The sequence below is a fragment of the Pseudonaja textilis genome, chromosome 1 (genome assembly GCF_049901715.1).
Source record: "Pseudonaja textilis isolate UNSWEBS1 chromosome 1, rPseTex1.2, whole genome shotgun sequence".
NCBI classification, from domain to species: Eukaryota; Metazoa; Chordata; class Lepidosauria; order Squamata; family Elapidae; genus Pseudonaja; species Pseudonaja textilis.
The window spans coordinates 117,144,473-117,159,132 of NC_141990.1; the positions used below are offsets into that span (position 1 = coordinate 117,144,473).

Here is a 14,660-nt window from a genome sequence, read left to right on the forward strand (position 1 = left end):
GGCCAGGCACTGCAGCCGATCAGAACTGGGGCTGCTCCTAGAATGGAACAAAACTCTTCGGCCATCTGCTTTGAAGGGCTCAAGAGAGTTCCGATTAAAAACAACAACATCCTGCACTGTTTATTTGTTTGAAATAAACAGTGCACGGTGTCTTTCCAGCAGGCTGGGAATGAGAGCCTGGTAGTGAATGAAGAGCAAGAATGGATCTGCACGTAGTTTTCTAAAGTAGAAAAATTAGTAGTAGTAACATGGTTACTACTTCTCAACTAGAAGGGAGAAAAAAAAATCAGATTTTTCAAATAGCTGATTTTCTCATTTTAATATAATGCTTCAGTTAATTTTTCCTCATTTAATTAATCCAAATTACTGACATTTGAATCCTACCCCTAAATTCTCCGGGCATCCATGTTCTCTGCCAAACTAACAGCAAAAGCACATACTCACCTGTGAAAGGTTCCACGGAGTTTGCTGTGTTTGCGGGTGCATGCCGTATTTCTGTGGCTGGGGTATCTGTCCCAATACTGTTCCTTGGGGCCCACCAATGCTTTGAGGGAGTCCCAAACCAGCAGTTTGTGTAGTGACTGAAAAGCCGTTTGGCATTCCCATGCCCACCATCATGCCTACATTCTGTCCAATTACAGGCACTGGTGGGGCCATCATGTTTCCCATCATTGCGGGGGCTGGTGGCACTGGTACAGGTACAGGGCCTCCCATGGCTGGAAACGCTGGAAAATGAGCTGAGGGCTGGGCAGCAAAGGGCAGCGGCTGGGCCCCCATGAAGACTCCTATTTGGGGAGGAAGGAGTGGAAAGGAAAAGAAGAGGTTTATGCCAGTCAAAGCTCACATTTGTCCAACGTGGCTATCTAAATAAGATTAGGGAGTAAAACTTGCCTCCAGGTGACTCATTATATGATAGTTTAAAAAGCCATGTTTATCTTCCATGCATGTTGACTAGAGTTTTCAGATTGAGGAAGGTTGTAAAAACTATTAATTAAACAATTAGGGAAGAGTATGGTGATGTATGGTGTGAGTTTGGAGATCTTGCATTCATTAACAGATAGAAAACCAATTTTCCTCTTGTTCCGGCCCAGCTTTCATATTTCCCTTGATCCTTTGCTCATTCTCTCACGATATAAAGTTAGCTCTATAATGTGGCTGGGTTGTGTAAATAAGATGATACCTCATTATCCATAGTCAAGGGCTCATGTACCAGCAGTTTTGCATGTAAAATAATAGAAAAAATATATAGTTTTTTTCCCCAAGAACTCTGGGCTTGTTAGACTAGAAAAGACTTTTCTAGTCTAACAAGCCCAGAGTTCTTGGGGAAAAAAACTATATATTTTTTCTATTATTTTACATGCAAAACTGCTGGTACATGAGCCTTGACTATGGATAATGAGGTATCATCTTATTTACCAAGCACAGATCTGGGAAACCGGGGATAATGAAACTGTGCATAGCAAAGGCCTTGCAATTACATTCTTCTCAAGCCAAGGCAGAGGGGAATGAATAGTAAAACCAATGGACGATCACTTCCATTTCTGTCCTTTAGCAGGTTAGCTTCATCTTAATACCAGATGAGATAGAGAAAATAAATGACTGGGCAATTTATGAATTTTAAGAAACAACTTCCCTCAAAACACCTTAATGGTGGACTATTTAATTACCTATGGTTTTTCTAAAGCAGTGATTGAAAATCTTAGTTTAATTTTAATTGATTCTTAATCAAACTTCAACTTTTTTTGGGGGGGGGAATTCAGTCAGTAGTTCTGGGAAAAGCAGAAGATTTCTATCTATGGTAATAAGTGAGGAAAGAACTTATCAGGAAAAAAAACCAGGGATGCCCCACTTCTGTTTAGCTCTATCCTCCTTGCCCCCACCCACTGGCATATCATTGTGTGTGGTTCAGCAAAGCTGGCTGAGGAATTCTGGGAGTTGAAGTCCACAGGTCTTAAAGTTGCCAAGGTTGGAGACCCCCAACCTTGATCTAAACCAAACCAAAAGAACAAAGGTTGCTCACTTCAATTGTAAAGTTACCCAAAATTGCTTTTCTGTTCTAATGAAATCAGAACAATTTCCAACCATTTATATTTTTAAAGGTGAAAAGATTTCCTAACATAGTAACTTTGATACCATTTAGCGTCCCTTTAATCCCAGGTCTCAAATGCCTGTTAGATCCAAATCCTCCATGTAACTCATGTTAATTTGCATCATTTGTATAATGATGTAATTTGCACTACTACACAAATGATGGGAGCTCATGCAAATAGTGTTCATTTAAGTGAACTGTTAATACAACAAGATTTAGTCTGTTATTTCAGGGAAATGTCCGGATGTAGATTTTTTTTCTGCTACACCGGGAAGTCCCATAAACAGCAGCTTGTTAAATCAATTTTACTTTACAAGCAGAAGCTTTTATTTCAAGAGTCATGCCATCTCTCTTAATTCCTTTATTTTCTTGATTGACGTTTATTTGTTGTTAAGCTGTCTATTTGTTAATCACCTTTTGTTTCAGAATAAAAGGTAAAGATAAAGGAGTCTCTGCAGGTTTTACTCTGCTAGTTGTAGCTGACTTTAGGGTTCAATGCTCATCTCTGTTTCTGAATATTTTTACACACTCCCATAGTTCTTTTTATCATGCACAGTTTGCTGCTTAATGTTCATTTTTTTCTATATAAATCTCTTTTCTTCTCCAACCCTTCATCCACAGTAGCAATATATTACATCTGATTCAGGACATCCTGAATTTAATCCCAGAATCACTTTTTTAAATGGCAGAACTATACTAGTGGACATTATTATAGTAATAGTAATATAATGCGACAGTATTGTAGCATTTTAATATTGCAGAAGCAATACAAGAATAATGACCAGCAATGTTCTTTTAACAGCAATAGCACTTAGAGTTATATACCGCTTTACAGTGCTTTACAGCCCTGTAAAGTTTAAAGAGTCAGCATATTGCTCACAACAATCTGGATCTTATTTTACCCACCTCAGAGGGATGGAAGGCTGAATCAACCTTGAGCCTGGTAAGATTTGAACTGCCAAATTGCAGGCAGCCAGCAGGCAGCAGAAGTAACCTGCAGTACTCATTCTAACCACTGCACCACAACAGCTGATTTTAATGTACTAGTTTAGAGGAAATTTAATCAGTATCTATTCATTGGAGAAGTCTTCCCAGATGGGAGGCTGTAATTTCTATTAAGCATGTCTCTGAATTAAGCTCTACATGAAAAGAAGGCAGCACTAAGGAAAAGAGACTAAAGTTGAGGACAATGAAATACCTCATCTCCCTGTGCTACTGAGCGCTTAATGCTCAGCAATACATGGTTCAGTTGCTTTAAACACACACAAATACATATTCAAGACTGGGCATTTGTTTTAATTGGGTGTTTTGTAATAACTTTTAAAATGTAAATCCAGACTCACTTCTACAGGAGCATCCCTTCTTCTAGGAAGAAGACCTAGCCACAAGTTTGTTAGTAATCTTTTAAACAATGCACACTGGAAGTAGATCAGACAAGTAATCACCTGGGACATTCTGCTGGGGAAGAGTGCCTGTGCCATATAGGGACAAGATGGAATCCTTGGAGAGCGGTTTCTTTGCTGACTCGTCCAATTTTGTTTGTTCAGTAAACAGATCAAGATCTCCAGATGCAGCAGATAACGTAGCAGCCACTGGGTTGGTGGAAGCATTCTGGGAAATAAAAGTCAAAGACTGATGAAAGCCAAACAGTGGAGATAGAAGTGTGTTGTTAAAAATTATATAGCAACTTCAGAGACAAGTAGCAAAGTTCCCAAATATTAATACCACAAATTTATTTACACTATATAAATAACACCAGCATCAATGCATGTAAGTTGTATATTCTTTGCATATAGCTGCAGTAAAAAAAAAAAAAATAAGAGTAGTTCTGCATTTTGTGCAGCAAGTGAATTATTTGCAATAAAGATGTAAAAGCTATATTTCCTGTTTACATGTGCATATCTGGAAACTGGGCATCTTTATATCAGTTTATACTCTTCATCAATATTTTGTGGCTTTCTTAAAAAGTCCCTTACATTTTCCATGTCACTGCTAGAATTCTATTTAGGATCCACTTTACAGTGCCTTACTTTTTCAGAAGAAATTATGATTTAGTGAAAATTCAATTCTGCCCTTTTCCTCAAGTGATTTAAAGAAATATTTGGAAAAAGGAATACAACTGAAATACTGAACAAAATTTTCACCATGAATCAATCTTTCGCAAATGTAATTAAATTGCTACTTATTCTTAATTAATAAGATTCATGGAAAGAAAGTCTCAAATAGTTTATAAAGCTTGGATTCCCAAAGTTTTTAGGTGTGTTTCGAAAGAGAGAGACACATTCCTACCATAATCACAATCAGTTTTTCATTGCCCCCTGCACAGGAATAATGAAAAGGTAACAGATCAAATAGCTTGGAAGTTATAAATTAGTAAAATTTAATCATATGTTCATCTTTTCTTCAATTTGCAAAGTATAAATTGGCACCTAGGTTAATAGCTCATTATTCCTAATCTAGCCAGGGATGAGTGAAGTAAAGGCTTCTTCAAATAATCTCCAGTTCATCTTCTGATGTAAGGAGCTATATTTGACCTTACATTTATTTTATAATGTAACATAAAAAATGTGTTTCATTGGTAACCAGTAATTTTGGGGAGCCTCAATTGAAGTATCAAGGGCAAACATCCTTAACCTCTTTCCAATGAGCTATTAAATTTTTTTTAGTGCTGCTATGGAGAGGGAAGTATTGTAAATTGCCACAGATATCACTTTAACATGCAGGTATCCTCATTTAACAATAATTTGTGTAGCCACTGTTCAAAGTTAAAGGCAGCACTGAGAGAATGGTCCTTACACCTGGTTCCTAAAGTTTTGGGTACTGCATGGTCACATGATCAAAATTTGGGTAGTAGGCAGTTCACCTGCACTTACGACCAGAAGGGCACATAACCCCCCCATGTCTATAATCTCTCCCCTGTCCCCCATACCTGCCCTTTTGGCTGCTCTGCACAATACTACCCAGCAAATCCAATGCTGGGGTTGAAGAAGAGGCTAGGGGCATGGATCAGGATGGGCCCTTGCCGAATAACCAGTTGTATTCCGTTAATGATTGTGTCGGTGATAGCTGTGAATATTACTGCTAAGTTGGGCTGCCATGTGATCTCATTGTATAGCAATGGAATTTCCAATTACTGTCATAACTTGAGGACTACCTGGACCCTGACATTGCAATATGCCACTTTAACCATATATTCTGTATTGTATCCAGTGGTGGGATTCAAAAACTTTTACTACCGGTTCTGTGGGTGTGGCTGGGTGGGCGTGGCTTTTTTTGCAGCCCCCCCACCCGTTTTTGGGAGCTTCCTAGCCACAGAGGAGCAGAGGGTCATTCTTGCTCTCCTAAAGCTCCTCTGGGGCTCTGGAAGAAAAGGAACAGAGCATGGGAGGGACACGCAGTACCCATCCAAGCTGTTTTGGGAGCTTCTTAGCCTCAGAGAAGTTTTTTTTGGGGGGGCGCGTTTTTTCTCCCTAAAGCTCCTCTGGGGTTCTGGAAGAAAAGGAACAGAGGATGGGAGGGGCTCGCAGCACCCCTCCAAGCTCCCTTTTGGGAGCCTCAAAGAAGCCTCTGGAGGGGGCATTTTTGCTCCCCTAAGGCTCTGGAAGGCAAAAAATGGAGGGGGGAGGCTGAGCTTCTCCCTCCATTTTTTGCCTTCCTGGGCCTCAGCAAGGGAAATCCTGGCACAGCTGATCTTATCTACAGCTGATAATTGGGAAGGGAAAAAAAGAAATACCTTAGGTGAATGTCAGGCGGGCAGGCGGGGTGAGCATCGGGCGGGAGGGCAACCAGGTGGGGGGTATGGCCAGCCAGAATTTACTACCGGTTCAGTGACCCACTGCAAATTCTTGCTACTGGTTCACCAGATCCGGTGTGAATTGGCTGAATACCACCGATTGTATCCTTATTCCCAATGTAACCTTGATAGCGTGCCAGACACTGACATAAATCATTTCTCCTTCTATTGCTTCTATTACGAATTCCAAAGTCAACTACCATGTTAAATTAATAGTTTTTTGTGCCTTACCTGGGCAGGTGGTATAGATGCGGCTGGCAAAGGATTAGAGATCATTGGGCCAAATATATCCAGATCATCATCATTCAGAATTGGGGCAGGAGTGATGGTACTTCCATTTGTAACAGAGGAGTCAGCGGGACCATCTTACATTTTTTGGATTTAAAAAAAATATTAAGCCAGATTGATAACTGTGAAGCATACACACATTGCATGTAGATACACTGATACAGCTAAAAGGTAGTTCTTGATACTCCACCTCCCCCCAAAAGTACCTGCTTCTGAAATTCCAATATCCCCCTCACCCGCATTTCAGGTGCTCGGCAACTGGGCCACCTTTCTGGCCATTTGTAGCATCCTGTAGTCATGTGACTTCAATTTGTAACATTTTTGTTGAAAAACAGCATTTACTTCAAATTTTTGGCAAAAGCATCCTATATAGCAAATACAATTGGATCGTGTAATGACCAAAAAGGTTGTAAAATCAGATTGGTCACATGGCCGACATGCTTTATGACTGTCATGACTTATGATGGACAGGTTCCATCATGGTTGTAAGTCAAGGATTACCGTATGTTGGCAGAAATCACCAGGTTGTTTCATAAATTGTATTTAGGCTCCACCAATATTAAGCGAACACCTTATCATTCAAATTTACAACAGTAGAGGTGCAGTCTTTCCATAGTCTCTTGGAAAATACTAAACAGAACAGAATGTAGCACTTAATTCAGAGCTTGTTAAATTAGGCTGAAGTTGCTAAAGATTCCCCATCTGTATTTTACAGATGCAATAACAGCCTGCTTGAGGCAAAGTCTGTCTTAAGATATTGTGAGTTTGAAGTCAAAGTTACACAGACTAAAACCATTTGTGAGTGGAAGAAAAAAGGTTTTTTGTTTACAGGACCCCCAGCTGTAATCACAGTACATGCAGTGGCCAAAACAGATGCCTAAGCTATTCCAAACACACAGGAAATGTTATTCCTGTCTACCTAAGTAATTCAAAAGGGAGATAAACCACTAGTTTGAAAAATAAGTGGTAGTTGACTAAAAAATACAGTATTTCATTTTTTTAGATGTTATGAGTGAAATTTATGTGATTAGCCTTAACATCCATCCTCCTACAAGTCCAAAGTTAGAAACAGCCTCAGCCTCAAGTCTCAATTTGATAAACATGAAATGAAATCCCTCTAGATATCCATGTTATTTTTTTCTTCTTTTTTCTCAGCATGAAATCTGCCGTGGACTATTGAACTATTTTTAACATATTCATGTACACTTTATAGCTTTACAAAACCGTAAACTAGTATAACAACTTATGCTTTGAAGATTGCTTTTGGTTCCAAAGGAGTATAGCTGTGTTATTAATGCATTTATTTATAAAATATCACATATTTCCACTATAAAGATGAGTTTCTGGGTTTTTTTTTTTAGTCTTCTTCCCTTTGGGATGTACTTCTTCCTTTACTGAGTTTGAAGGTCAAATTCTTGGGAAAAAATACCTCAGTGAGGAATCATCTAAATATCTATATTAGACTTAAAAAACAAAATGTGCTCTACAGTCTACAGCAATATCCTAGATGTAGGTCAACACCAAATATATACATTCTGGCATTTAATGTTGGTCCAGAACAATTAATAAATAAAATAAAATTTATAGTAAATGTAGGACATCTCCAAGAGGACCTGCCAAAACTCTCTCTTTGATCCTTTTCTGTATTGGAGTAAAAGTCTTTAGGAGGATAATGCTTAGAGGCAGACAGAATATCAACTCGGAAATTATGAAAACACAATTTCAAGGCAATAAAAGTAGTTTTTCTCTTGATGCTTCTAAAGGCATTCGCTTTTGGGATGTATCATAATAAAGTGGGCTTTCAGGAATCAGATTCTTCAGTAACTTTCTAGTAATGCTATTATGGTAAGATGAATATTTATCCACTTTATAGTATTTACAAATAAGCTTATCACGGCTAGAAAATTCCAGAAGAAAGTTGTCTCAAAAACGTAAGTTGATCTAATTATTCTATTCTGCTTGAAAAAAATACAACTGTGTTGATTTTGCCCCAATTACTTCTGAGTTTATTCACACAGCAAAAGACAGGATAGGTTTTCTTGCGTCCCTGCAGTACTTACATTAAATATATATTTTTAATCAGCTCAAAAGCTTAGCATGTACTATATGTGCAGTGCATTCACAGAAACTGGAGAAGCTTGGCAAATCTTCTATGAAGATACTTTTTTAACGAGTTAGATTCCAAAACTTCAGAATTTTGGGACAGTGTGTTGTAAACATAATTAATGGAAAGATGAAAATAATCAATATTTGGCCTATTTAATTTTTACTGGATCTGCTAAGTGTATTTTTATACCATTTTCTGTGTAGTCACCACAAAAGTTAAATATATGCTTTACATGCATATATATTACACATGCATATATGTACACACATAAACACAGGTGAAACTAATGCATTAAAACACTGCAGATTTAAAAAAAGAGAAGAAAAACCAAAGAGAATACTTTTTCCATGATATTTATCCAAGAAAAGCAAGGATGAAAATAGGCACTTAAGAGAGGTTCCCAAATTGCTCTAGTGTCTCAGTATGTTTTTCACAGAACCCCTAGGCCAAAATTGTGATTAATAACCCCATAGTGACCTTGTATATGAAGTGCTCTGGGGTGCCACAACATAGAGTTTGGGAACTATAGATTTGAAGAATATAACAATAGTCATCTTATGGGTTTCAGTGGGAAAACAAGGCCGTAAACTTTAATTATTATAAGTCAAGATTATAGTGTGTTGCTTATAGCAAGGTCTTTGTGAATTAACTTAGAGATCATCTAAGTTTATTGCCCACATTATGAAGAAGGCACTGTGTCAAGCATTCAGATTCACCAGTTGTTTAAGGACATTCCGGTGAAACTCAAAAAATTAGAATATCGTGCAAAAGTTCATTTATGTCAGTAATGCAATTTAAAAGGTGAAACTAATATATGAGATAGACTCATTACGTGCAAAGCAAGATAGTTCAAGCCATGATGTGTCATAATTGAGATGATTATGGCTTACAGCTCATGAAAACCCCAAATCCACAATCTCAGAAAATTAGAATATTGTGAAAAGGTTCAATATTCTAGGCTCAAAGTGTCCCACTCTAATCAGCTAATGAAGCCATAACACCTGCAAAGGGTTCCTGAGACTTTAAATGGTCTTTCAGTCAGGTTCAGTAGGAATCACAATCATGGGAAAGACTGCTGATCTGGCAGTTGTGCAGAAAACCACCATTGACATCCGCCATAAGGAGGGAAAGCCTCAAAAGGTAATTGCAAAAGAAGTTGGATGTTCCCAAAGTGCTGTATCAAAGCACATTAATAGAAAGTTGTGTGGAAGGGAAAAGTGTGGAAGAAAAAGGTGCACAAGCAGCAGGGATGACCACAGCCTGGAGAGGATTGTGAGGAAAAGGCCATTCAAACTTTCACAATGAGTGCACTGAGGCTGGAGTCAGTGCATCAAGAGCCACCACACACAGACGGATCCTGGACATGGGCTTCAAATGTCGTATTCCTCTTGTCAAGCTGCTCCTGAACAACCAATGTCAGAAGCGTCTTACCTGGGCTAAAGAAAAACAGAAGTGGTCTGTTGCTCAGTGGTCCAAAGTCCTCTCTTCTGATGAGAGCAACTTTTGCATCTCATTTGGAAACCAAGGACCCAGAGTCTGGAGGAAGAATGGAAAGGCACACACTGCAAGATGCTTGAAGTCCAGTGTGAAGTTTCCACAGTCTGTGTTTATTTGGGGAGCCATGTCATCTGCTGGTGTCAGTCCACTGTGCTTCATTAAGTCCAGGGTCAAAGCAGCTGTCTACCAGGAGATTTTAGAGCACTTCATGCTTCCTTCCACAGACAAGCTGTATGGGGATACTGACTTCATTTTCCAGCAGGACTTAGCACCTGCCCACACTGCCAAAAGCACCAAAACCTGGTTCAATAACTGTGGGATTACTGTGGCATTACTTATTGGCCAGCAAACTTGCCTGACCTGAACCCCATAGAGAATCTATGGGGCATTGCCAAGAGAAAGATGAGAGACATGAGACCGAACAATGCAGAAGAGCTGAAGGCCGCTATTGAAGCATCCTGGTCTTCCATAACACCTCAGCAGTGCCACAGGCTGATAGCTTCCATGCCATGGCGCATTGAGGCAGTAATTGCTGCAAAAGGGGCCCAAACCAAGTACTGAGTACATATGCATGCTTATACTTTTCTATGTACAAACCTTGTTTTATTGATTGCATGTAATATTCTAATTTTCTGAGATTGTGAATTTGGGGTTTTCATGAGCTGTAAGCCATAATCATCACAATTATGACACATCAGGCTTGAACTATCTTGCTTTGCATGTAATGAGTCTATCTCATATATTAGTTTCACCTTTTAAGTTGCATTACTGAAATAAATAAACTTTTGCACGATATTATAATTTTTTGAGTTTCACCTGTACATGCCCTTGCAATTGCTTCAATATATACATAAGAATTTCATTCAACAATCTATCATATACTATACCAGCTGTAACTTCCATAAAAACACAAATATAGTTCTTTACAATAATCAAAGTGTGAGATAACAATGTAGCAACTACAGAGCAATGAAGCCTCAATTTAGTGAACCTCTGCTTAGCAGACATGGGATGCAAGTTCTATTAAGACAGCCTTCAAAATAACAAAGTCTGTTGCATACAAAGTAACCTGGATGAAGCAATTAAGTTTTATCTTAGCTTACTTTACCTTACGTACTTATGACAGTTTATAGAATTTAACATTACACAAAGTTTATAGAATTTTAACATCACATAAATTGACAAAGTGACGTGTATATAAAATGGTCAACCTTTCATTGTGGTTTCACTATAGTTAGATTGCCTCTACTCAGGAAAAATTATATGCAAACAAAACTTGTTGATTGATACTCCTAGCTATGTAACTAAGTTGACTCTCCAATCATACCAATTTTCAGAGGAATGGAAGGGGGAGGTTAAAGGGCAAACTACTTTCTGCAGTAATTGCCGGAGTTTACATGATACTTTGACATTAGCAGACAGATCCCAAACATATTCCATTCATATACCGGTGTAAAGATAAATAATTCCTTCTACAGCCACACAACTTTCTTTTCCCCCTGTGCTCAGAAGAAGGTGGTACATAAATAGAAAAAGTCTGGCAATGTTAAAAAAAACCTAGCCAGTTGTTGAAATAAATGAGGTTAAGGAAAACTGACATCTGTTTTGAACTCTAGAGCTTGAACTATTCATGCTCAAGTGAAAAGTTTCCCCTTTCTATATGTAAAATCCTTGAATTAAATAATCACCTTTTCTCTGAATCTGAACATACAGATTCAGAGAAAAAGTGATTATTTAATTCAAGAATTTTACTAACAAATACACAAATAAAGAGTTTATTGAGATACTTCATGAATAACAAGTTCTTCAGTGGCAAACAGCACTTTCCTAGAAACATAGGGGCATTTGCTCATCGTTATCCATATGTTCTGTCTTTTAATTGCTGGCTGAATATAAAGACAGACAGACAAACTCTACAAAGGCTTCCATACAAAGTTTCTTTATTGGATCACAAGGCATTCTCAAGGTGTAACTCACAGTTATGTTGAGATTCATCTAATGTCCAACTCTTTGCACAGCTGACTTCATAGTGTAAAAATACAGTGATCTTTCATCCCAAGGGTGAGACACCAGCACGCTGCTGGGGTCCAAGCAGGAGTAAAGGAAACTCCCCAACCCAACCAAGGGTCAATTCAGTGACCAGTCAGGATTACAGATATGACCACATGACATGAACTACATTTCCCATGATGCATTAACTATATTTACCATGAGGCATTCCCTTAAGGGGACAAGTCCCAATTGTAACTTAACTATCTCAATTCCCAATTACCTATATACTGTCTGGACAACACACCATATGTCAAGGGTTCTATATTGCACTATAGGAATTGCAGTTCCTGTAATAATCTGCCAAAATATGTATACCTTAAAATTGAGATCCCCCTGTAACATCAAATAGGATCCATATGAAAGGAAGTGATTTGGTTTTCCAAATGTATGAATTCTAACTTATTATTCTAACAATATTTTCACACTTGCATTTTTTATAATACATTTCAAGTATCATTTCCAGGAAAGTAATGATTATTTTTAAGTATGAATGGCTTATCTTCTCCTTTTTCTCTTAGATAAGCTACAAGAATTTATAAAACTCATCTACTGGCCATTGTGATCCAATTTGGTTACATTTTATATTTTAATTCATTACAATAAAATCAGCTATTAAAAGGGATATAGTAAATGTACTTTCTGTCAAGAGATTTAAGAACAAGCAAAACCTAAGCAATTCTCAATACAGGTAGAATTGTAAGAAAAGATATGCAGAAAAAAAAACCTGCATTTGTATCCCGCCTACAGTTACTTGCTTGTGAGATTGGGGTGGTGGTGGTATATAAATTAGATAGATGATAGATTTAAACTGATTAAACTGATTCATTAAACACAAAATATTGTACATATTTTTTGAAATTTTTCAAGGTCAGTTTAAAAATAGTGCAACACATGCTTTACAAAAAAATTTTCTAAGCTGCTGTCCTCAAATAGATATGAGATACTATGCAGATCACTACTGCAATGCCTGTTTGGAAATTTAACTTAGTTAACAACATAGCTGCTGCACTGAGGGGACTAGCCAATGTGTCTATCGCTCACAGCACTTAACAGATGCTCCTAGGGACCCTTTAGTTATCCAAATGTCTACTCCAATATCATTCCAGTACTGAATATCTTTTATTTTCCCTAATTTGAGATGAGGTTGAATTTACAACTTCTGGTTTTGTGATCTGTTTTTCTAATTTGTTTTTGTATGTGTTTCAGAAATAAGTTTAATTATTATTGAAAGGAAACCTATACATTTTAAAAATACTTCAAGTCTGTGGTCCTGGTTAGGAGCCTATTCAGAAACAATTTATACGAAGGATAAATAACAATTCAATCCCCCAATTTCCCATTCATGAAAATAATATTCTTAGCCATTGAATCTTATCCTTGACAACTTTAAGATGTGTGAACCTCAGTTTCCAGAATTCTCCTTGCCAGCATGTTGTTCACACACCTTAAAGTTGTGAAGGTTGAGAATTTTTTCTCTAGATTTATTTAACATGCACTAATGGCAAATGTTTAAATGTTAAGATACATAGACAAACATGTTTTATAAACAAGGATTATGGGAATGAAACAAAACTTGCAAATTTTTAACAGCTTGCTCTGATAAACTGGTGAATTTAGCCAAATTTGTCCAATTTTGTCATACAGGAAAACCATGATCCTCTGGACCTCTACTTTATAAACTTTAGATTCCAAGGACATTTTATTTGGATTTTAATCTCAAAGGACCAGACCACTGTTTCTGAAGCAATTGGAGGTCTGTATTTGTCATTTATATCAATTTATATCATTATGTAGTTGACAGTTTTCATATTAAATTACATCATTTGGATGATTATGCCAATGATGTAAATTAAATCTATGCATAAATTCGGATTTAACGGATATTCCAACTCAATGGATATACTTTCCCCCCAACGGTCTCTTACATCCAGGCTTTCCTGAACAGAAAAGGTTGTTTTTAAGAAAAAATGGAAGTATGCTTATAAGAGAACTGAGTCAAAACAAAGAGGCCTAAATTTTTGAGTACAATAACATTGAACCATAATTTAACAAACAAGATTTACATACTATATAGTATTTTCATTCTGGCATGCTTTCCTGTCCCTGCCACTAGTCTATAGTTACTGATGGCAGGACAATATGAAGATCATGCCAAATGTTTGCTAAATGATACCATATTCCCAAGTATGAAAAGAAAAACAGAATTCGTTTCACATTTTATTATCACTTATCTCTGCAACATACCAAAAGGAGAAAATTTGCTATTCTATAATCAATACTGGATCTGCAGAATCTCAAAGTGGATTTTAAAACATCAAAGGGAGCATTGGTTAGAAAATTATACAGAAAATTATCTAAGCAAAATATTGTTTAGAAGGTAGAAATTTAGTTTCTTCTTGTTTTTGGTAAATCTCTTCCTTAATGCCTGTTATTTTAAAATCAATCTAAAATGAATCCACTGATGCCCTCACATGATATTTGAGATTATCTGTTTTTAAGTGATAATATGCTGAGATGGTTGGTTACATTTTCATTTGTTTTCTAATGAAACATCTAACTGATAAATGGTATATCAAACAGAAAATGAGTTTTGTTTCTTTTGGCAAATTCAGTCTTTCAACTTGATGGAAAAAGTAATGCTGTAACATTGCATAGTTTTGCAAGACATCCAACAAAAGGAGCAATTTTGTAAAAATATTATTTTAAAGGAAATGCCTTGTTTCTAAATTTAAAAAGTGATGTCAGTTACTGTGAATTTAAATCTCTAGTATGGGGAATTTACACACACACACACACACACACACACACACACACACACACACGCTAATCAGTAA

General features: G+C 37.1%; 1 protein-coding gene across 2 annotated transcripts in view; it reads right to left on the reverse strand.

Annotated features, from left to right (window-relative positions):
* Nucleotides 1-14,660, reverse strand: part of SMAP1 (small ArfGAP 1) — a 64,944-nt gene that overhangs the window by 1,437 nt on the left and 48,847 nt on the right. For both annotated transcript variants that reach the window (XM_026695160.2, XM_026695161.2), the window contains 3 exons: nt 6,114-6,247; nt 3,535-3,700; nt 445-785 (listed from right to left, as the gene is read on the reverse strand). In XM_026695160.2, coding sequence (XP_026550945.2) covers nt 445-785; nt 3,535-3,700; nt 6,114-6,247 — 641 coding nt within the window. The remainder of the gene's footprint in view (nt 1-444; nt 786-3,534; nt 3,701-6,113; nt 6,248-14,660) is intronic.